Source organism: Mauremys reevesii, linkage group 7, assembly GCF_016161935.1.
Source record: "Mauremys reevesii isolate NIE-2019 linkage group 7, ASM1616193v1, whole genome shotgun sequence".
Taxonomy (NCBI): Eukaryota; Metazoa; Chordata; order Testudines; family Geoemydidae; genus Mauremys; species Mauremys reevesii.
In genome coordinates this window covers 52,282,032-52,306,664 of record NC_052629.1, presented here as the reverse complement: position 1 = coordinate 52,306,664, position 24,633 = coordinate 52,282,032, and the positions used below count along the sequence as shown (strand labels likewise).

Genomic DNA, 24,633 nt, shown 5'->3' with positions numbered 1-24,633 from the left:
TGATCCTCAAGCAAAAAGAAGAAAAGTCAAGCTCTGTTATTTGTAATATTAAAAATAAGCAAGATCCATAGTCTGCATATAATTATAGCATTTTTATTATTATATGCTATGCTACATTCCTGCAGTGATTTCATAAAGGAATGTCTCCACACTCTTCATGAAACAACTACAATTCTTTGAAATACAAGTCCTCCACTACCCATTCAAATTACAAACTGCTTACTTACCAAGTATGTTTTCATGACGCATTAGAACAGTCTGGTAAATCTCAGTTTCTCTGAACCAACTGGCTTCCTCAGTGGTAAAAAATACTTTGACTGCCACTTTTTCGCCTCGCCATTTACCCATCCACACCTCACCATATCGCCCTTTCCCAACTTGCCGCACCATCTGAATCTGTTTGGCAATAGTGCGCTGAACCTAAACAAGAAAAAAAAAATCAGCAAGTGAAAATCAGCAAGTGATTGTCAAGATGGTTGCCAGTCTTAAAACTTTGCTTGCCTTAACAATGGTTCCATTTCAAAGGTCTATTCTAGATTCTTTCCAGCTACTCCTTCTTCTAACTAATCATTGCTGCCTTGATTGGGAGAGTGGATGTGTATAAAAATCAATAAATAAAATACTCAGAGAAGAAAATACATTTGATTTTTGTTTAAATTAGACTGAGCTAAATTCTTCTAATTTGTATAGGATTACAGCCACCTGTCTCACTGGATAAACCTTTTTGCTGAGCTACTACAATAATTATGCTAAAAGGCATGCCTCAATTCACTGTTGAATCAGCAAGTTTATGCAGTTATGACAGTTGTTCATAACCAATTTAAAGTATGCCAGTGTGCAGTATGCAAGCCTATTTTATTAAATATCATGAATAAAGCTGAAGAGAAAAATCTTACAACTGGAATAGTATTATCCAAGTCTAAGGTATTTCATCCGAAGGCCTGCTGGAGGACAGAACATTTCTTTATATTTTATTGGCCTCAGCAGGTTTTCTACAAAATAATCCCTCTTCTCATGCTTTCTAGTTCTGGTTCATTATGTGGAAGAGAAAGACTAACTCTTTTACATTTGTGTGTGTGTGTGTTTGTTTTTATAGTGTCTTTCATACTAACTGCAGCTCAAAAAAGTATATGGAATTAAATATTTACAGATAAATAGCACAGTTCAGAAATTAAGAAGTATACACACAGGCAAAGGAAGAAATGGGTGTTTTCAGGTGAGATAATAAATGAGACGGAGAACTGATGAGGTTGAAAAACACAAAAAAACAGCTCTTGTACCAACCTATGGCCTGACTTTGTAGCAGTAAGAGAGAGGAGAATTAATACTAGATTGATGAAAGGAAAAAGAACAGTAACTTACAAGTAACGGTGGCTCTTCAAGAAGTTGTAATCAGCTCTGATCCCACTGCAGGTGTGCATGCACCCCATGCATGTGAGATTGGATATTTTATTTTAGTAACAACATCCATCAGGGTTGCACATGTGCCTGTGCCTCTCCTTGTGCTCTCATGCAAGGGTATAAGGGGGAGTGGCTGTGATGCTCCCTCAATTCCCTTGCAATTCGAGTCCACGGAAGCAGAGAACTCTGACAAGCAGGGATGGACTCATGGGATCTGCATTGACCACACCTTGAAGAACCAGTTACTGTAGGGTAAGTAAAAGACGTTTACCTTTTGTAACTCTTGTTCTTTGAGATGTGTTGCTCATGTCCATTCCATTGTAGGTGTGTGTGCTTGCCACATGCACTGGTGCTAGAAGTTTTTCACTCAGTGGTATCTATAGGGGATTGGCTCTGGCGTCCTCTGGAGTGGTGTGCCTATGCCGCGGTATAAGGGGCACCGCCGGTTCCCCACTCCCTCAGTTCCTTCTTGCCAAAACTCTGACAGAGGGGAAGGAGGGCGGGTCCTGGAATGGACATGAGCAAAACATGTCGAAGAACACGTTACAAAAACAGGTAACTCTCTTTTCTTCTTCAAGTGCTTGCTCATGTCCCTTCCGTTGTAGGTGACTCCCAAGCAGTACCATTGGTGGCAGGTAGGAATTCATGGACATGTCGATTGCAACACAGCTCTGCCAAATCCAGTGTCATCTCTGGCTTGCTGGGTGATGGCATAATGCGTTGTGAACCGAAGACCACATTGTGGCCCTGCAGATGTCCTGGATAGGGACGTGTGCCAGGAACTCAGCCAAAGAGGCCTGAGCCCTCGTCAAGTGAGCCTTCAGTATCGGTGGAGGCACAGCCTGTGCTAACTCATAACAAGTACGGATGCAGGTGGTGAGCCAAATCGAAATCCTCTGAGAGGACACCAGAAAGGGCTTGGTGTGCTCCAGGTAGAAAGCCAGGGCATGCCTGACATCCAGAGTGTGCAGCCACGTCTCATCATTGGTCATGTGAGGCTTTGGACAAAACACCAGGAGGAAATTATCCTGGTTCACATGGAAATGTGACACCACCTTTGGCAGGAAGGCCGGATGGGGCTGCAGCTGGACCTGGACCATGTCCTTGGAGAATACAGTGTACGGGGGCTCCAAAGTGAGGGCTTTAATTTTAGAGACACGTCTCGCTTAGGTAATAGCTACAAGGAATGCAATCTTCCATGACAAGTGAGAAAGGGAACAAGAAGCCATAGGCTCAAAGGGTGGAACCGTGAGCCTGGAGAGGACCAGATTAAGGTCCCACTGGGGAACTGGATCCCAGATTGGCAGAAAGAGTCTTTCAAGGCCTTTCAAGAACTTGAGTGACATCTCATGCGAGAACACCGATCTACCCTGGATGCATACGGCTGATACGGCAGTCAGGTGCACCTTGATAGAAGAGAAGATGAGCCGTTGGTGCTTTAGGTGAAGCAGGTAATCCAGTATGGCCTGCAGAGATGACTGGGCCGGGGAGATATTCCGTTCTGATGCCCAGCAAGAGAAATGTTTCCATTTTGCCAGGTAAGTTGCTCTGGTGGAGGGCTTTCTGCTTCTCCAAGAGAACCTGCCGTACCCGACTAGACCAGACTTGTTCCTCTAGATTCAGCCACGCAGCATCCAAGCTGTGAGGCAGCGAGAGGCGAGGTCCAGATGCAGGAGTCGACTGTGATCCTGCAAGAGTAGGTCCGAACAGCTGGTAAGTGGCCACAGGGCTGCAACAACCAGGTCTCTAAGCATGCCGAACCAATGCTGAGATGATTATAATGACCTGTGACTTGTCCCTCTTGATTTTTGAGAAGACTTTGCTTATAAACGGAGTTGTTGGGAAGGCATACATCGGGTCCTCTGACCAGGACAGGAGAAAGACATCAGATAGTGAGCCTCTGCCGAGGTCTTGGAGAGAACAAAACTGATGACGCTTTCTGTTCTGTCTGGTGGTGAACAGGTCCACTTGGGGAGCTCCTCATTTCTGGAAGAGCATTCTGACAACCTCACTTGTGATGAGAGAAGGAGGACCTGGTGAGGCAATCCTCCAGCATGTTCTGGACACTGGGGAGACTTCCAGATGGACTGCATGCTGGATGCAGAAGTCCCAAGGATGGAGGGCCTCTGGCACAGCACTGATGATCGAGCTTCCCCCAGCCTGTTGACACAGAACATGGAGGCTGGGTTGACTGTCAACACCTTCACCACCCGGCCAGACAGTTGGGGAAGGAAGTCGCCGCAAGCCAGGTGGACAGCTTTGAGCTCCCTGACGTTTATATGCAACACAAGCTCCTTTCAAGAACATAACCCTTGAGTCCTCAGTGTACTGAGATGCACTCCCCAACCAAGGTTGGATGCATCTGAAATCAGGGAGACCATAGGTCACAGGCTCGTGAACGACACATCTTCCAATACTAGAATCAGGTTGGACCACCACTGCCGAGAGGTAAGTATCCGCGGAGGGACTGTGATGACCTTGTCTAGGAAGTAGTCCGACTCCGGCCACATCTGGAGGGGATACAGCCTGAGTCTTGCAGGTTGGACAACGTACGTGCATGCTGTCATATGGCCCAATGATGTGAGACAGACCCGGGCCGTGGTGAGCAGATGGGCAGTGACACTGGCAATCAGATCTGACATTGACCTTAATCTGGCCTCTGTTAGGAATGCTCTGGCTCGGGTAGTATCGAGTATCACTCCAATAAACTCTATCCTTTGGACTGGGACCAATGTTGATTTTATTCATTTATGAACAGGCCCAGAACTTGACAAGTGGCTCGCAACATCTCGATGCTGCACCAGACCTGGACCCTGGAGTGGCCCTTGATGAGGCAGTCACAGAGGTTAGGGTAGATCTAGATACTCCAATATCTGAGACAGGCTGCCACCACCGACATGCACTTCGTAAACACCCTAGGCACCATTGCTAGGCCAAAAGGGAACATTGCAAAATGGTTGTGGGCAGTCCCAACTATGAAACATAAGAACTGTGTCAGTGAAATATTGATGTATGAAAGTAAGCCTCTTTCAGGTCGAGGGCAATGTACCAGTCTCCCAGATCCAGGGAAGGAATGATGGAGGCCAGGGAGACCACGCGGGACTTCAACTTCTTGAGATACTTAAGGCCACACAGGATGGGGTGTAGACCCCTCTGGGCCTTTGGGATAAAAAAAAATAGCAGGAGTAAAACCCTTTCCCCCTCAAGTGCTGAGGGACTTCCTCCACGGCTCCCTCCTGAACAAGGCCCTGCAGCTCCTGAGCTAGCAGATGCTCATGAGAAGGGTCCCTGAAGAGGTACGGGGAGTGTGTGTGTGTGTGTGTGTGGGGGGGGGGGGGTGTAGAAATAAACTGGAGGGTATACCCCCCCGCTACTGTGCAGAGGACCCACTGGTCCAATGTTATAGAGCCCAGGCAGGGAGGAAGGGAGACAAGCGGTTGCAAGAAAGCAGGGGTGCTGGATCCAGGACATAGGCTGCAAGGTCGCCCTTGAGTGCACACTCAAAATGCCTGCTTAGTACCCAGCTGGTGGCAAGCAGAGCTTGAGTGAGCTGAGAAGGCCGGGTGTTGGCCTTGCCGGTGCTTGTAGTCCTTGCCCTTTTTGCGGAAAGGCTGTTTGGGATTGCCCCCAAACCTGTGGGACTGCTGTGGCTTGAACCACTTTCTCACAGGCGCTGGCATGTAAAGGCCCAGCGAGCAAGAGGTAGCCCTTGAGTCTTTCAGGCCATGTAACTGCTGTCTGTTTGTTCCACGAACAGTGCCAGGCCATTGAAGGGGAAGTTCTGGATGGACTGCTGAACTTCCACCGACAGGCCCTATGACTGAAACCAGGACGCATGTGTGACATTGTGCAGTCTATATGGTTTTATAAAAAATTAATAATAAGTGAATATAATGTAACTGAGATATGCTTCATGCAAAAGGTCTCTTGTAAGGTATCATTACAAATCTTATAATCTACTGAGTGTAATCATCCTATTTGTATAAATGTACCACTCTTGTATCTGAAACTAGAAATATGAAATATAACTCTGAGGGCCTATTGTAATTATGTAAAGTGTGGGCCATTAATGGTGGTTTGGAATCTTGATAACTCCCATTAACTAGGACCATTGTCTGCAGATGGGTGTGTTTTACCTGTAAGTCTTCCTGTATACGTGTGTGCTGGCAAGTGGTAATGAAGTCTTGCAGTGACATGTGATCATGTCACCTGAACTGGAATCCATCTTTAACCTGGTGTCTTTCCATTGAGAAGGAGGGGGTGGGAACTCAGAGAAGGACAAAAGGATTCCCACCTTACACAAAAGATATATAAAGGGCTGGAAGAGAACAAAGGGAGAGAGGAGAGCAATCATGAAGAATCCCCTAGCTACCACCTAAGGTGGAACAAGAGCTGTACCAGGGGAAAGAATTGTGCCCAGACCTGGAAGGTGTCCAGTATGAGAAAAACAAAACAAACAAACAAAAAACCTCACTGAAGCATCTCTGAGTGTGAGATTATCTGTATTCAGTTTGATTAGACATAGATTTGCACATTTTATTTTATTTTGTTTGGTGACTTACTTTGTTTAGTCTATTACTAGTTACTATTTGGAACCACTTAAATCCTACTTTCTGTATTTAATAAAATCACTTTTTACTTATTAATTTACTCAGAGTATGTATTAATACCTGGGGGAGCAAACAACTGTGCATATCTTTCTATCAGTGTTATAGAGGGCGAACAATTCATGAGTTTACCCTGCATAAGCTTTATACAGGGTAAAACAGATTTATTTGGGTTTAGACCCCATTGGGAGTTGGGCATCTGAATGCTAAAGACTTTTGTGAGCTGTTTTCAGGTAAACCTGCAGCTTTGGGGCAAGTAATTCAGACCCAGCGTCTTTGTTGGAGCAGACGGGAGTGTCTGGCTCGGCAAGATGGGGTGCTGGAGTCCTGAGCTGGCAAGGAAAACAGGAGCAGAGGTAGTCCTGGCATATCAGTTGGCAGCTCCCAAGGGGGTTTCTGTGATCCAACCCATCAGAGCCCGCCTCCTGGAAATGGCTAAAGCCGTGGTCCAGGCCACCGACTCTGCTGTATTTGAAGCCGCTTGGAGGGCTGCCCTGGCCACAGCTCTGCCCTCATCCAGAATAGCCAGGAATTCTGGCAGTGAGTCTGCAAACTTGGGCATAGACTGCCAAATGTTAAAATAATGGCCTAATGGTTGGCAACTCTCAACTGGAGGCTGGCCATAGAAAAGACGGTTACTCACCTTTGTAACTGTTGTTCTTCGAGATGTGTTGCTCATATTCATTCCAATTAGGTGTGCGCACGCCGCATGCACGTTCGTCGGAAGATTTTTACCCTAGCAACACTCGGTGGGTCGGCTGGGCGCACCCTGGAGTAGCGCCGCTATGGCGCCGGATATATACCCCTGCCGACCCATCTGCCCCTCAGTTCCTTCTTGCCGGCTACACCGACAGTGGGGAAGGAGGGTGGGTTCGGAATGGATATGAGCAACACATCTCGAAGAACAACAGTTACGAAGGTGAGTAACCGTCTTTTCTTCTTCAAGTGCTTGCTCATATCGATTCCAATTAGGTGATTCCCAAGCCTTACGTAGGCGCTGGGGTCGGAGTGAGATGTTGCAGAATGCAAAACTGCTGAGCCAAAGGCTGCATCATCTCTGGACTGTTGGACCAGTGCATAATGTGAGGCAAAGGTGTGGACCGAGGACCAGGTAGCTGCACGACATATCTCCTGCAGCTGAGCCAGGAAGGCAGCAGAAGAAGCCTGAGCCCTGGTGGAATGTGCAGTGAGGTGGCTCGATGGAACATGGGCCAAGTCACAGGAGGTGTGGATGCATAACATCACCCAAGATGAAATCCTCTGGGAGGAGACAGGTAGGCCCTTTGTTCGGTCTGCCAGTATGATGAAGAGTTGGGGCGTTACGAAAGGGCTTTGTCCGCTCGATATAAAATGCGAGTGCCCTACGGACGTCTAGGGAGGGCAATTGTTGCTCCCTTCACGATGAGTGTGGCTTTGGAAAGAAGACCGGAAGGAAGATATCCTGGGTGATATGAAAGGCCGACACCACCTTAGGGAGGAAGGCCGGATGTGGTCACAACTGCACCTTGTCCTTGTGAAACACAGTATACGGTGGGTCCACCGAGAGAGCCTGAAGCTCGGAGACTCGTCTGACCGATGCAATGGCTACAAGGAAAACTGTCTTCCAGGACAGGTATAGCAGCGAGCAGGTTGCCAGTGGCTCGAACTGGGCAGTCATAAGTCTGGTTAGAACCAGGTTGAAGACCCAGGTTTGGGAGGGACGGCGAACTTGGGGCTATAAGCGCTCCCAGCCCTTGAGGAACCTAGAAACCATAGGGTGCGAGAATACGGAGCGGCCACTCTCCCCTGGGTGGAAGGTAGAGATGGCTGCCAAGTATACCCTCAATGATGACACTGCCAGGCCCTGCTGTTTGAGACCAGAGGTAGTCCAAGATGGAATGGATCGGGACCTCGGTGGGAGTAACATTGTGCATTTCACACCAGCAGGAGAAACGCTTCCACTTGGCCAGATATGTTAACCGAGTGGAAGGTTTCCTACCACCCAGGAGAACCTGTAGTACCGAGGCAGAGCAACGTAACTCGGATCGGTTTAGCCACGCAGCAGCCATGCTGTGAGGTGCAGGGATTGCAGGTCTGGGTGGTGAAGTCTGCCGTGATCCTGCGTTATGAGGTCTGGGCAAAGAGGCAGGGGAATCGGGTTGGCTATCGACATGGTACATGGTGTACCAGTGCTGCCTGGGCCACGCTGGAGCAATCATAATCCAGTGAGCTCTGTCCCTGCGGAGTTTTAGCAGGACCCTGTGAACCAGCGGGAACGGTGGAAAAGCATACAGCAGATGGCTCGTCCACGGCATCAGAAAAGCATCCAAGATTGAGCCCGGGGAGAGGCTTTGGAATGAGCAGAACGTCTGGCACTTCCTGTTCTCGCGAGAAGCGAAGCGGTCTATGCGGGGAAAGCCCCACTTTCAGAAAACGGAATGGATAACGTCTGGACGAATTGACCACTCGTGAGACAGGAAGGATCTGCTGGGGCGATCCGCCAGAGTGTTCCGGACCCCTGGGAGAAAGGACGCTACCAGGTCTATCGATTGGGCTATGCAGAAGTCCCAGAGCTGGATAGCTTCCTGCAAAGAGGGGAGGACCGTGTTCCTCCCTGCTTGTTTATGTAATACATGGCCGTTGTGTTGCCTGTGAACATTGAGACACAACAGCCTTGTAGGTGCTGCTGAAACGCCTGGCACGCAAGGCGGACTGCTCTCAGCTCTCGGACATTGATGTGCAAGGCCAGCTCTTGAGCTGACCAAAGGCCCTGAGTGCAAAACTGACCAAGGGGAGCACCCCAGCCGAGAGATGAGGCGTCCATCATGAGGGACACCGAGGGGTGAGGTGGATGGAACGGCATCCCTGCACACACCAGGGAGGGCGTCGACCACCAGTCGAGGGAGCCTAGGATGCTCAGGGGGATCGAGACGATCATGTCTATGCTGTCTCTGCCTGGGTGGTACACCGAGGTGAGCCACGATTGGAGTGGACGGAGGCGAAGCCTGGCATGTTTGGTTACGAATGTGCAGGCAGCCATGTGACCCAGGAGACCTAGGCTAAGTGCAAGTCAAAGTTGTCGGGAAGGTCCGTAGACCTTGTATAATTGTTACCATCGCCTGAAACCGAGGCTGAGGTAAGCAGGCTCTGGCGAGATTGGAGTCCAGGATGGCCCCAATGAATTCTAGTCTCTGTGTGGGAATCAGAGTGGATTTCTCTATATTGATCATCAGACCTAGACGCAGGAATAGGTCCTTGACGATGCCCACATGACTGGTAACTTGGGCCTCGGAGGTCCCTCGAATGAGCCAATCGTCTAGATACGGAAAAACGTGTATCCGACGGTGGCGGAGGGAGGCGGCGACTAGAGCCATGCACTTTGAATACTCTTGGGGCTGTAGAGATGCCAAACGGAAGGACCATAAACTGGAAATGACGACGGTTGGCCACAAACCGGAGGTGCCTTCTGTGTGGAGGATAAATGACGACGTGAAAATACGCGCCCTTCATATCGAGGGCGGCATACCAGTCTCCGGGATCCAAGGATGAGATGACGGTCCCCATGGATACCATGTGGAACTTCAGCTTTATCATGAACTTGTTGAGTTCCCGCAGGTCTAGGATAGTCTGAGACCTCCCTTCGCCTTGGGGATTAGGAAATAGTGGGAGTAGAACCCCTTTTCCCTTTCGTCCTTTGGTACCTCCTCTATAGCTCCGATGGTGAGGAGCGTCTGCACCTCTTGCAAGAGGAATTGCTCGTGAGAGGGGTCCCTAAAGAGGGACGAGGATGGAGGGTGGGAGGTGGGGGACGAAATAAACTGGAGGCGGTACCCAAGTTCCACCGTGCGTAGGACTCAACGATCTGAGGTTAGATGGGACCACACCGGGAGGAAAAAGGAGAGGCGGTTGTAAAAGGGAGGGAACGGATCCTGGGTAATAACTGGTACGCCATCCTCGGGCGTGCCTTCAAAAGTTAGGCTTTGGCCCCACTGGTGGTTTAGAGGGACCCTGATTTTGGCTCCCTGGGGGTCCTGACTGACACCTACGACCGCCTCGGCCACGCCTGCTGGCAAAGACCTGTCTTTGTCTAGGCACAGGGTAAGGGCGGTGAGGCTGGGGACGGAAAGGTCGGCGCTGAGTCACCAGCGTGTGCATGCCGAGAGAGTGCATAGTGACCCTGCTGTCCTTTAGGCTTTGCAGCCTAGGGTCAGTTTTTTCAGAGAACAGGCCTTTGCCATCGAAGGGCAAGTCCTGTATAGTATGCTGCAGCTGCGGGGGAAGGCTCGATAACTGGAGCCATGAAATGCGCCTCATGGCAACACCCGAGGCCAGAGTCCTGGCAGCGAAGTCAGCTGCATCCAACAAGTCCTGGAGGGAAGTTCTCGCCACTTTCTTACCTTCTTCCAGGAGGGCAGCAAACTCTTGACGGGAGTCCTGAAGAACCGACTCCGTAAATTTGCCCACCACCGCCCAGGTGTCGTAATTGTAGCGGCTAAGCAGGGCTTGCTGCTTTGCTATGCGGAGTTGCAGGGCCCCTGCCGAGTACACCTTATGGCCCAGTAAGTCCATTCGCCCAGCCTCCTTTGATTTAGGGGCTGGTGCCTGCTGGCCATGGCGTTCCCTCTCATTGACGGACTGGATGACCAGGGAGCAGGGGGGATGTACATATAGGTACTCGAACCCCCTGGAGGGTACCATGTACTTGCGTTCGACTCCCCTGCCCGTGGGCGGGATAATGGCTGGAGACTGCCAGATGGTATCCGCATTGGCCTGGATCATCCGAATGAACGGTAGGGCCACTCTAGTGGGGGCGTCAGCTGACAGAATGTCTACGACCGGATCCTCTATCTCTGAGGCTTCCTCCACTTGGAGGTTCATATTGAGTGCCACCCGTCTCAGGAGGTCCTGATGGGCCCTCAAGTCGATTGGAGGAGGGCCCGAGGAGTACGTTCCTGCCACCGCCTCATCTGGGGAGGAGGAAGAAGAAAGGCCGGGGACAAGCGGGTCCTGTGTGGGCTCGCGCTCCTGGACAACCTCCTGTTCCAGTGGGATCTGGGAGTCCGGTGGCTGAACCGGGGCTTCCTCCGTACCGGTCTGAGGGGGACGGCTAACTGTTGCCTCTGGCACCCAGTGCTCTGACAGAACGGAGCGAGATGGGATCACAGGTACGCCTTTGGCCTGGTGGTACACCCAAGTTGTCCAGAATGACCACTGATGGGGGCCAGGGTCCTGGGCCTGGGGCTCCTGGAAGACTCTGGTGGGCACATCCGAATCTCAGTCCTGCGCGTATGAACTGCCTGTGTGGGACGACACTGATGCATGTCTGGATGGCCATGGAGGAGCTGAAAAGCCCTGGGCAGAGTCTCCCTCTCTAGCTGACATCGCTCGACGCGGCACCGGGGATAGGTACCGGGAGGCATACCGGTACCGGGAGCGAGAAAGGGACCTGCGACCAGAGCAGTGCCAGGAGGTCGACCGAGATCTCGAGGCTCAACGTCGGGAGTGGCTACGAGAGTCACGGTGCCTGGAGCGGTGCTGGGAGCTGGATCAGTGCCGAGTGTACCGGGCCAGCGAACGGGACGCTGACCGGTGCCGCGAGTATGACCAGTACCGAAATGGAGAATGGTGCCGGGACTGCGAGGGGCGTCGGGACCTGGATTGGCGACGGGACTGAGAATATCTGTGGGACCGCGATCGTGAACGGTGCCGCTCTGCGGTGCTGACGGAGGGTGGTCTGATCAAGGCAGGCTTGCCGATCGACTATATAACCCGCACCGGTGGTGCCAGGGGTTGAGGCAGCATAGATGCTGTCATTGCAATCAACTCCCTCGCCGTGGAAAATGTCTCTGGCGTGGATGGAATAGTGAGCTCAACCATGGCTTGCACCGGGGAGCTTTCAGGCACCGGACTCGACAGCTCTTGCACGGCCGGAATCGACGGTGCCGATATTGTCGGTGCCATAGCAGGTATCGGTGCCGGGCGGTCCAACTTAGCATAGCGCTCGGGCTGCGGAGCAGGCGGCTCGGACGCAGCAGGAGTTTTGTGCCTCTTCACCCTCGGGGAGAGGGATCAGTGCCGAGCGGACGTCGGTGCCGGCGACGGCTGGTACCGAGAGGCCTTGGCAGTACCGGCACGATCCGGTGCCGAGGGAGCGCTTCTTGAAGACTGTCCAGCGCTCGGTGCCGAGGGCGGAGGAGTAAGAGCTGCCTCCATCAGGAGCTGCTTGAGACGAAAGTCCCGCTCCTTTTTTGTTCTCGGCTTAAAGGCCTTACAAATGCGGCACTTATCTGTTAGGTGAGATTCCCCGAGGCACTTAAGACAGGAGTCGTGGGGATCTTTTGTTGGCATCGGCTTGTGGCAGGCCGTGCACGGTTTGAAAACCGGTGAACCAGGCATAGGCCCCGGCACCGGGTGTGGGGAAGGGGATAATCCCCGAACCCCTCTGAACTATATACAGTAACTATACTACAAACAAACAAAGTTAACTACAACTATATAAATCTGAACTATATATACAAGAATTAACGAGAGAACTACGAGTAGCTAGGGAAGTGGAGGTCAGCTAAACCGCGCTCTACTGTTCCAACAACCGACATGGGCGGTAAGAAGGAACTGAGGGGCGGATAGGTCGGCAGGGGTATATATCCGGTGCCATAGCGGCGCCACTCCAGGGGGTGCCCAGCCGACCCACCGAGTGTTGCTAGGGTAAAAATCTTCCGACGAACGTGCACGCGGTGCGCGCACACCTAATTGGAATCGATATGAGAAAGCACTCGAAGAAGAATAAATTTTTCTGCCAAAGAGATCAAGCCTCTTCACCCCCTTACTCTTAGGGGTCAATCCCGGTTGGCCCTGTCTATCACGTTCATTGGCTGCCAATACCACCAGTGAGCTTGGAGCAGGGTATATATACAGGTATTCAAATTCCTTGGCAGGGACGTAATACTTTCCCTCACCCTACATGGGTGGCAGTGATTTGGGGGTTTGCCAGAAGGCCTTGAACAGCTTTATCACTCTTTCATGGATGGATAATGCCACTTTGGAGGGGGCTGCTGCACTTAAAACATCAAACAGGGGGTCAGAGGGTTCTGCCAACTGCTCGGCCTCCAAACCCAGGTTAGATGCCACCGTCTTTATAAGCTCCTGGTGAACCTATGTAGGAAGGTCCTGCTATTGCCTTATCAGGCGAAGAGGATGAGGAGGCGGGTATAGGCGGGTCTGCTAACTCAGTAGCCTCCGCCAGGGGAGCAGGCAGGAGACTGTCATCAACCGTTCCTCAGATGTCCCTGCGATGGTTGGGGAAACTCCCAGGGGTTCCATAGTTGCCAGGGAGCCACTGAACCTGGGGCCATGCGGCCACCGGTGGCCCCAATGGGAATGCTGATGCCCCGGTGGGTGGCCTTGGCCTGCAGGCAGATCCTTCTCTTCACTCTCTGAGCCTGAAGAGGGAGAGACTCGCCAGCGGAACCAGGACAGTATTGATGCCCCAACTGTCTGCCCCGTTCCCGTCAGACCTCTCTGCGGGTCTCCACCGGTGACCTGTATAGGGTCTCAGTACTGCACCTCCTGTGACTAGCAGCGGCATTCAGCGGAATGATAACAGTACCACAGTGATCGATACTTCATGCTTTGAGACTGATGCAGCTCCGTGGACTGGGAGTGAGAGGATCAAGGTCTTAGCTCAGGAGATCATTCAAGTACCCGTGGGGATCCATAGTGGCAAATTAGAAACCAGTGACAGGACTCCGGAGACTGACATCTTGACTCTCCAGAGTGGTGCCGAAAGTTTGAAGATCGATTCGGCTGCTCTGGGGACTGGTGCTGGGACTCTGTGGACTGGCAATGCACCTCCACAGGTCTGGTGATCAGCCATGATCGATGCTAGGATCCTGGGGAATGCTGCCTAGAGTCCAGGGAACGATGCTGGGAACTCTGACAGGTAAGCCGACCCATACCCAGGGGCTGGCGGCACTGCTCAGGTGAGCGTTGGCGGGGCACCCCCTACATTGGGGAGTGGTGCTGCACCAATGGGGACTGCTGGAAAGGTCCCAGAGCGGGTTTACTCCTTGAATGGGGAATCTCACTAACCGACGTAAGCGGCACCAGCAGGGACAATGTGGCCTGAAAGGCCTCTGGCGTGGATGGCACTTCTAGGTGCCAAGTGCCTCTGCCACTTCCCGGGGTGGTGAGTGGGAATCTAAGGGGGCTCAACAGCCCAAGAGATGCTGGAGACTGGACACTGTCTGAAGGGGAGGAGCTGCCTCGTGCGGGTCTTTGCTCTCCCCCGGCTCTCTCCTTCAGTTTATGGGATGTAGGAGAATGCCCTCTCCCGGCCTTTCTTTGCTTTTTAGCTGGTACTGGGGATGGGGATCAGTGCTGGTCGCACTTCACACCAATGCTGCGGTGCTTGGAGCGGAGTCCGACATAGCTGGCTCTGAGGCAGGTGCAAGGGCCAACTCCATAAGGAGCACTCTAAGTCAAATGCCATGCTCCTTTTTGGTCACAGCTTGAAACTTTTACAAATTGTCACTCACGCGTCTCTCCCCCAAACACTTCAGACAATTTTGATGGGGATCACTGACTGGCATAAGTTTTTGCAGCAGTCACAAGGCTTGAAGCCTGGGGATCGGGGCATGCCCCATCCCTAGGCTAAGTCAGGTAGGGGACTATTTCTAACCTATGCACTAAGGGAACTAATAAACTATACAAACTTTCTAAGAACTATATACAAGAGATTCACAACTAGGCACAGATGAGAAGGAAAGTTTCCTGAGACAAGGAGATGTTCCAGCACTGTCATTGGTGATAAGAAGGAACTGAGGGAGGAGGAACCGGCGGCGCCCCTTATACCAGTGCATACGCGTACCACTCCAGCGGGCGCCAGAGCCGGTCCCCTACGGATACCACTGGGGGAAAATCTTCCAGCACCGGTGCATGTGGTGAACACACACACCAACAATGGAATGGGCATAAGCGATCACTGGAAGAAGAACTATCTGTCTTGGATGGTTTAGATACAACAAATCCTGCAATGCTGCAGAGGTTAAACTAGATGACACTTGTGGTCCCTTATTAGCCTATGATTCTATCAGGGTGGTCAAACTTACTGACCCTCCAAGCCACACAGGACAATCTTCAGAAGTTCAAGAGTCGGGGTGCACCTGCCAGGGCTTCAGCCCCATGAGAGGTGGGTTGGTGGAGCTTGGGGTTTCAGCCCCACAGGGAGAGGGGTTTTAGGGCTTCAGCCATGCGGGAGGCACCTGCCGGGGCTTCAGCCCCATTCCTGCTAAAGCCTCAAGTCCTGGTAGGCGTGCCCCATGGGGCTGAAGCCCAAAGACACCCCTCCCTGCTGAGCAGAAGCCCCAAGCCCCACCATCCCACTTGCAGGGCAAAACCACCAAGCTTCCCCTCTCCCCGCCCGTCCAGTAGGCAAAGAATGGGAGGGTTGGGAAGGGGGCTATGTAAGTTGTACTTTAACGGTAAAAGAGCCACATGTGGCTCACAAGGCGCAGTTTGGCCATCTCTGATTTCTATGATAGTGACCCATCCTTTTTTCGCATAAGAAGGACTGGTGCTCCTGCTGGAGAGATGGGTTGCTGAATGATGCTCTTTGAAAGATTTTCCTGGCTATACCTTTGTAGTGCCTTGAGCTCTGGTTCAGAAATGGTGTACATGCAACTTTAGGACACCTCTGCCCTGAGTTGTAGGTCTATTGGACACTCATAGTCCCCATTGTGGGGGCAGTGAATCTGTGTTTTTCCCTTCAAACACATCCAGGTAGTCTTAATATTTGTCAGGGGTCTGGTCTAGATCTGCCCCCTTCTGGTTAGCTCCCACTGTCCGGGGTCTCACTTCCAAGAGTCTTATCTGATGCTGGGACCTAGAGCTCGGGTATCCTGGGGCTTGGTGAATTTAATGGAGGCAAGCTTTCTGGCAATATTTGGAGGAGAAGCTTATGTTCCTCCACCACTGGGAAATACAAGGGTCATGCTGCCCCAACAAAAGAATGCCAAGAATTACTGAAAAGAATGGAGAGTGGCTCACATCTAAACATATTATTTCCCAGTGCCACTCCACTATGGCCTGTAAGGGGATGGTCTCTTGTAATATAGGTAATAATTGGAGATATACCAATCTCCTAGAACTGGAAGGGACCTTGAAAGGTCATCAAGTTCAGCCCCCTGCCTTCACTAACAGGACCAATTTTTGCCCCAGATCCCTAAGTGGCCTCCTCAAGGATTGAACTCACAACCCTGGGTTTAGCAGGCCAATGCTCAAACCATTGAGCTATCCCTCCCCCTCTTGGATCACCGGTCCTGATGACAGGAGCAGCCCATAAATCATCTCCACCAGGTCTGGCGTAGATTTTGGCTGGAAAGAGATCTGGAGTGTTTGGGATGCCTTAAGGTCTATAAAGTTGGCAGCAGTCCCAAAGTGTCAGTTGCAGGGGAATCCATCTCACCAATTCCAAGCCCCCCCAGTTACAGTGGCAACTGGAAATGCAAGGAGATGCCATGGTTCCAGGGTCAGGTTCTACTCAAGGGTTTCAGGGTGATTCCAGAGCACAGAGCTCTGGTGATGCCGATGTTGTATCCCCCTACCGGGCCTGGGCTGGTCCATTTTCCAAGCAGAACAGTAGGCAAGTGTGTGACCTGGCACCCCACAGTAAAAACAGAGATTCAACTGCCATTGATGTTCTTTCTCCTCCAGGGTCAGAAATCAGTGACCCAGGTTGACCTGCATGAGTTCAGGACTCAGTTCTACAGGTTTTTGCACACTAGATAAATGTGGGGGCATCAGGCAGCCCCTTCTCTCCTCCTTCCACTTGCGCAGCCGAGAGGAGATGCACAAGGCAAGGTCAATAAGGGCCTCTAGGCGGGTGGGGTTTTCAACGTGGGCTAAATCTTCTTTTACCACTTCATTGAGTCCTCACTGGAACTGGTGTAAACAAGGTTGCCTCATACCATTCAACATCAGCAGAAAGCCATCTGAAGTAAGTGGTGTAGGTGGTGGCCAGCTCTTGCCTCTGACAAACCTTCTGGGGGGCAGCACCTGCAGAGCAGACGTGATATGGGTCCTCAACAATGGTCAAGAAGGCTTGCACGAAGGCATCCCAGTTGGACAGCACTGGGCTGTTCTGCTCCAATAGGGGGGAAGCCCAATCAAACACTGTCAGTGAGAAGGCTGACTAGTCTGTGGGATAAGTTTGGAGGTAGAGCAGGAAGAGCAGCGGAGTATAGCTGCTTGCTAGCTGTTTGCATGAGGTCTGTGCTTTGGCAGCAAGCTGCTTCACCTGGACTTAGTGACTGTGCCCATTGTGCCTTGGTTACAAACTGCGTAGTTTGGGTCTGTAGCGCAAGATTCTCTACCTGCGGACAGGTGACTTGGTCCTGCAGGTCCCGGATCCTCAAGGAACCTCTGGTCAGAGGGTGGCCCACCTCATTCATCTTCTATGGGGTTGGATGCGGTATGGGGAGCAAAAAGGGTCTAAAAACAGTCAGGGCCATGGGCGGCCTGTGTGCACAGGTCAGTTATCAAGCTGCAGTCAGGAGACAAATAGTGGAGCTGGGGCCAAGCAGGGCGGGGATGCCAGAAGTCACAGTCAGGCACTGAGTTGTAGACAGGAGGCAAGTAGTAGACTCGGGATTAAGCAAGGGTCAGGAGCCAGAGTCTGGGTTTCACAGCAAGGCAAGGTCTGAGTGGAAACAATGAAGAAACAATGCATTGTTACTCAGACAGCTCCCTGTGATGGCTTTCTGGTATATATACCAGCACTGGCCAATCAGTGGACTTTTGGAGCAGCCACTCAGGCCCCACTGGACAGTACTTCCTGCAGTGTCTAGTGTCACAGGATCCCCCAGCAGAAACCCGGTCTGAGCTTCCAGTGGTGATGTTGAAGTGTTGGTAGTCTGGAACCCCATGGTGCCAGGTTCTACTCTTGTAGGTTCTTACACAGAGTTGGAGGGGCAACAGGTAAAGTCTATCAGGCAGTGTCACGTTCACTGACTCCTGCCATAATCTGCCTCTCATCAACCAGTGATCCAGGCAGGGAGAGACATGAAAGCCTTGCATTCTCAGGTGGGCCAGTGCTGTAGAGGGCCCAAGCAGCTTTATCTTGTACAGGTAATAATATAGTCCCACTTTGAATTTTGAGTACTTCCTGCAGGCTGGGTGGATAGATATATGGAGGTATACACCTTGCAATTTGAAAGCCACAAACCATGCTTGAGCCTGAAGAAATGGAATAACAGAGGCAAGTGATACCATCCTGAAACTGAGGCGGTGTTTGTAGCTGTTCAGTCTCTTCAGGTTTAAAATAAGATGAAGACCCTTCTTCCTTGACATAATGAAATATCATGGCTAGAAGCCTCTTTCCCTATACTCTTGAGAATCGTCTATGGATCTTAGGCATGTCTACACTACTAGCTAAATTGGCACTGCTGCGATCGATGCAGCGGTACAGATTTAGCGGGTCTTGTGAAGATATGCTAAATCAATGGGAGAGAACTCTCCTATCAATTTGTGTACTCCACCTCCCCAAGAAGTGTAAAGGAAGTCAGCAGGAGAGCATCTCCCATCAACACAGTGCAGTGTAAAACACTGTGGTGAGTAGATCTAGCTATGTCGACTTCAGTTACGTTACTCACGTAACTGAAATAGTGTAACTTAGATCGATTTACCATGGTAATATAGACCAGCCCTTCAATGAAGGAACAAGGCCATTTCTCTTTGTAATAGACTCTCATGTGAAGGATCCCTGGAGAGGGACAGGGAAGGAGAGTGGGTGGGAAGAAGGTGTGAAAAATAAAGGGGCTAGCCAAGGGCTACTATATCCAAGACTGAAGACTGGCTCCTGACTTTCCCATCAAATCTACTGTTTGGATGATGGGACAGAGTGTGTGACAGAGGAGGCAGATGACTGGAGTCTCCTTGAGTTTCACAATCGTTTCCATGATAGGTACTCTGGCTATCTGTCCTGAGAATATGGGTAAGCCTACTGTGTTGAGAGGGGCCCTTGAATCCCTCAAGAATCACAGTGCTTCCTGAGTTCTTTTGTTGAAGAGTTCCATACCATTGAAAAAGAGGTCTTGTATGCTGTCCTCAACTTCCCCATGGCAGATGCAAATAGCCTCCTGGTTACAGCCATGGTCATCAACCTTAAGGCCGTGCTGGAGGTACCCCAGGCTGCCTTTAGGGCTGTACTGGTAAACATTTGACCTTCTTTGAGATCTATATACACTCCAGAGTCCTGCAGTACTTTCACCAGGAAGGGAACCAAACCTTTCCCACTTCAGGAAATTGTATCTGGTGAAAGTCTGGTTGCTGGACACATGGAGTTACACTAAAGTGGACAAGTAAGCTTTGTACCTGAATATCCTTGTTCTTAGGCATGCCTTTTGTTGATTTTGATTTTTCCTGAATTACTGCAACTACCAATGATCCTGGGTTTGGATGGGAATAAAAGTATTTGAATTTTTTAGATGCACCTGATAGTCCTACAGTTCACCTGTTCTGCAATGGACTGGATGGTAGCAGGGGTTTGCCAGAAACCCTTGGCTATCGCATGCCCTCATTTATGGGGAGAACAATTCTTGCCAGATCTGATGCGGTCAAAATGTCAAAAAGTTGACAGGATTTCTCTTGTATGACTGTCATTTTGACATCCGGGATCTCCACCAAAGGAGCTTGGAGATGCTTAAAAGTCATCAACTGTCAAGGCAGGAGCTGGTATAACTGCCTCATCAGGTGAGAATGACTACTCTTTAGGCGGAGATTGAGGATTCCTAGTATTGTACAGCTCCTGGGTACTGGGTCAGGCTCTAGTACCAGTAAGGCTAAGGTGGCATGGCATAAGGGTACTGAGGCCCATTTATAGCCGGTTAGCCCAATGCCACCCATGTCTCTTTTGTGGTGTTGTGCCCTGCAAGATGGATTTCTGGTATCAGCTCTAGGTTTACTCTCAGGAAGTAGAGAAGAGGCATTGCTGCTCAACATGAAGGAAAAATCTGGGAATGGAGAAGAAAAGAAATACTCTTCAAATGGGGGTGCCATGGGGTAACGTTTCAGCCCCGGTGCTATGCTGGCACTAATGATGTCCCCAGAGAGGATCTTGATTGCACTGTAAGGGCAGGTCTTAGTCCTGAAATTGATGCAGGTGCCAGTTTACTCTATGCTACTCCCTTAGCAGAGGACTCAGACACTGTCCATGGAAGACTGATGTCTCATCACATCTCCCTGAGCAATACTTCTCAGTGTTTGATCTCCAGTTGGCTCTGCCTTTTGGTCACGCTCTTGTGTTGGTGAACTGGTGTGAACACTATTAGTGCCAGAGGCATTGGTGCCAAGCATGTTGCTATTAGTGCCAAAAGAGTTATTGGTTCTGGTGTAGCAGTAGCTGGTGCCAAAGGTTTCAATGCTGGGGCAACAGGTGTCCATTTTCATGTTTTTTTTTTCTTTTGCTGCTGGCCACTGGAATGTGGTGCTTCCTTGGATGGCACCCACTAAAGACATCTTCTTTGGAAGAGGATGTCTTGTCTGGATCTGAGGTGATGCTCATTAATTGCTTGAGTAGGTGTAGTTTCAGCCGTGCGTCCTTCTACTTTTGAGTCCTTAAAAAGGATATGCGCACTAAATACTAATCAGTGATGGGACTCTCCTTGAGATGGGAAAGGCTGCTGTTATGCTCATCAACCAAGGCAATGAGTCCATTGCAGGTTGGGCAGGATTTAAACCCTGTGGGTTTAGAGTCTGCCATGGCAGTTGGCATGAGGCACCTTGCCCCACTGTACAGGAGGGGATGTAGGTTTGTTCTTTTTGTTTTGTTTTTAGGAACATTCAAAATTAAAAAATAAATGAAGATGAGACTAAAGAGAGATTTCTTCATATAACCAGTCAAGGTGATTAGTTTGAAGATCACAAAAAAAAAGCAAGTTGACAGGGTTCTGTCTTGCTGCAACGGGTGGTAAGAGGGAACTGACAGAGGGCTGCAGCAACTCTGCCCTGTATACTCTTGCAGGGAACATGAGGCAGCACAGGGTGCATGTTCAGCCTGGATGGACATGGCTATTAAAAAAAAAATCATCTAACCTCACATGCACAGGGCACATGCAAACCTACAGTGGGATCCACACTGACACATACTCATAGAAATAAAAGATCTATGAAGTTAGCTGCTTGAAGTGCATGGAGACTTTAAAAAAACCTGAGGGTAATTCTGGAGTTGGATTCTAAAACAAATGAGGAGCTACTGGGATTTGTGAATGGGGTGATGTTATGTGTCTTTGTATATGGGAGAAAGCAGGCAGGAGCTTTCTGCTGGAAATCTGGGATATCTGCAATATAGAGTGAGTAAAAAGCAAAGACCAAGGTCTTCAGAGGTGAAGTTGAGTGAAATGCATATATGATCAGTGTAGTGATGACTAGGGCCCTACCAAATTCATTGCTATGAAAAACTTGTCATGGATCGTGAAATCTGGTCTTTTGTACGCTTTTACCTTATATTACACAGATTTCACAGGTGAGACCAGCATTTCTCAAATTGGGGGTTCTGACCCAAAAGAAAGTTTCAGGGGGGTCGCAAAGTTATTTTGGTTGAAGGGTGGCAGGAGTGTCACTTTATTGCCACCCCTATTTCTACGCTGCCTTCAGAGCTGGGCAGCCCGAGAGTGGTGGCTGTTGGCCGGGCGACCAGCTCTGAAGGCAGCGCCCGCCAGCAGCAGTGCAGAAGTAAGGGTGGCAATACCATACAGCCAGTCTTACTTCTGCGCTGCTGCTGGTGGCAGCTCTGCCTTCAGAGCTGGGCTCCTGGCCAGCAGCCATCACTTTCCAGCTGCCCAGCTCTGAGGGCTGTGCCGCTACCAGCAGCAGCGTAGAAGTAAGGGTAGCAGTACCGCAACACTCTCCAACAATAACCTTGCAACCTCACTCCCCAACTCCTTTTTTGGGTCAGGACCCCTACAATTACAACACCATGACATTTCAGATTTAAGTAGCTGAAATCATGACAATTATAATTTTTAAATTCCTATCACCGTGAAATTGACCAAAATAGACTGTGAATTTGGTAGGGCCCTAGTGATGACACATGGATTTACAAAGACGTATCAGAACAAAGATATATCAGAGTCACTGATAAAACAAATGTTACAGGCATCACAGAAAAATGGGAGGATGTAGGACTGGTATATTGAATTAGTCAAAGATGTAAGTTTTGAAAATTAATTTATAAACCACAAACTTAACTAACAGAGTACAATGTAGCTGTGGGAATTTCTTTGAGTGAATTAGTGATACAAATGTCAATCTTATCTATGCAAGACAACGTGTTTAAAACATTAAAAATAGTTTCTTAGCTGTATATTCTTCACTACTCCACACAAGAGTGAAAAAGTGAAATGGACTCAGATTTATTTTATCTTTGTCATATATTATAATTCTAATAGGTAACTGTATGGGAGGTTAAAATGTCTATTTGTATATATGTGTTTCTTAATTGTAAGAATATGCAAATATGGACTTTTAATATACTTCAAGAATAAAAATATGTTTAAATGTAGTTTTACCATTCTGGCATTCAGGAGAGCAGTAAAGTAAATCTAAGACTTTGGCTTACCAACAGAGGTAGTCCTGATCCACTGCCAGAACTCTGTGACTGGTCAATAAGATCCTTTAATGACTCCCCAGCTGGAATAAATGCTTCATCTTGCTCCAGATCACGATTATAACAACGTCTCTTTGCTGCCCATCTACAGTAATGTCTGCAAAAGAAAAAAAAATACACATTAATACTTTTAAATATAATGTTACAGTTTATTAAACATCTTGACCTATAAAAAGAAAAAAGCTAAATATATGTTTTTAAAAACAAGCAATATTTATTACATGGTCATGTCCTTTTTAGATGACAAATTGAAGAATATTTAAATTGTGTACAAAAGACACTTGAGACTCACGTAGACATACTGATTTACAATTTATCAAGTGGTCATATAACATTTTCAAGTCAACATTTGGGCTATATTAACTTCAGTTAGAGCAAATTAGGACTTTCTATCAATATTTGCAGTATTTTTGCCAATAGGATTACAGAATACAAGTGAACTCAGTTCATCTGCATAATGGTTGAGATATCTTTTGGTCAGTGATGCTGGAGCTGCAAATGACTGTTCTGTAGTAACTGTTTAAAAATACCTATAATTTTTCTCCTATTTTTCTTTCCAACAAAACAAATATAATAAAAATAGCAAACAGGAAAGCTGAGATTTATTTTATATGCAATTATAATGAAGCCATGATTTTTTTATATTAAACTTCTCTGATATGTCAATGCCTTCAATTATGAACTAAAACCCAGCTAGTACACAATAAACCTTGTTCCTGGAAGCACCCACATTGAATATGAGGATTACAGTCTGTTTTTGTTCTGTTCTATTCTGCTCTTTGCTGCTTCCCCTCCTGGAACTCATAAATGAAAGGAAAGTGTCCTAACTACTTAAGATTTTGTCTATTTCGCTAACGTCCAAGTGGGCAAAACAACAGAGAAATTGAGTGAAGCGACTTGCAACCCAGATTCCATTAGGTCCTATTACCACAGTATTATTTAAATCCCTAGTTTATCCCCAAGAGAATTTCTAGGCCAAGGGCACAGAGGAAGCACTACAAGATCTAATTTCTATTTAGGTTTCAAGATCACATGCACAATTGTGGTGCCTGAGCACATCTTGAGCAACTCCTCTAGAGAAAAACAGGGAGGGGGAAATCTACTTTAAAAATTCATGTACAAACAGCTTTGTAAAGTTAGAGTTAAGGTTACTGCCCTACAACCAGGCTTTCCACTCCCTACATGCTCCCGGAACATAAGGCTTCAAAATCCAAAATAACTGTCAGAAAAACAGAAAATGCTCAGTTAAGATCGCTCCACACATAACCCCCCCCCCCCCCAACACCTTCAAAATGTTTGTGTTCTGGGGGGAAAAAACTGGGAAATGCAGTTAAAATGCAGCTTCGCACACATAATACATCCAGCCAACCTAACTTTCCTTTTGTACTGCTGGTATGAGCACTGCATCATCCAATACATACATCAATAGATCTTATATATTGCCGTCATATATCATATATACAACTTCACAAATCATATTCCATCATACTACACTATTTGCCAGAGAGAAGCAGAAAAACCTACCCTGCATAATTTTGAGCACTGAGTGGTGCAGGACTCCTAACTGAGCCCTGCTTCTTTCAATATACACATTTATAGGTAATATTTTGCACAGAATTTTGTAGAAAGAATATAATTTGATAAGTTTGTGAAGTCCTGTGGGACTCCAGATGACAAAGAATACCATAAATATAAGACAAGTTTTCTTCTGGTTGCGGCTGTTCTATGAAAATTTAGTCATTTTACCAACACTCGTACACACTCTTTACTATCAATAGGATTTCATACTCCCATCCAGGTTTCATTTTGACAGAAACCGGATACCAAATAGCCATGAAAATATTAATAAAACCTTCCTGCACCATCTCAATGTACATATGTGTGAGATATAAATACTAGACCGTTTCCACTACATTAGTGGTTTAAATTTATGGTTTAGAGTTAAAGAATATTAGGGTCAACTGTGCATCCCTGTGCAATGGGAAA

General features: G+C 48.8%; 1 protein-coding gene across 4 annotated transcripts in view; it reads right to left on the bottom strand.

The window, feature by feature from the left end:
• Positions 1-24,633, bottom strand: part of BMPR1A (bone morphogenetic protein receptor type 1A) — a 192,147-nt gene that overhangs the window by 33,897 nt on the left and 133,617 nt on the right. For all 4 annotated transcript variants that reach the window (XM_039547800.1, XM_039547801.1, XM_039547799.1 and 1 more), the window contains 2 exons: positions 22,600-22,744; positions 228-420 (listed from right to left, as the gene is read on the bottom strand). In XM_039547800.1, coding sequence (XP_039403734.1) covers positions 228-420; positions 22,600-22,744 — 338 coding nt within the window. The remainder of the gene's footprint in view (positions 1-227; positions 421-22,599; positions 22,745-24,633) is intronic.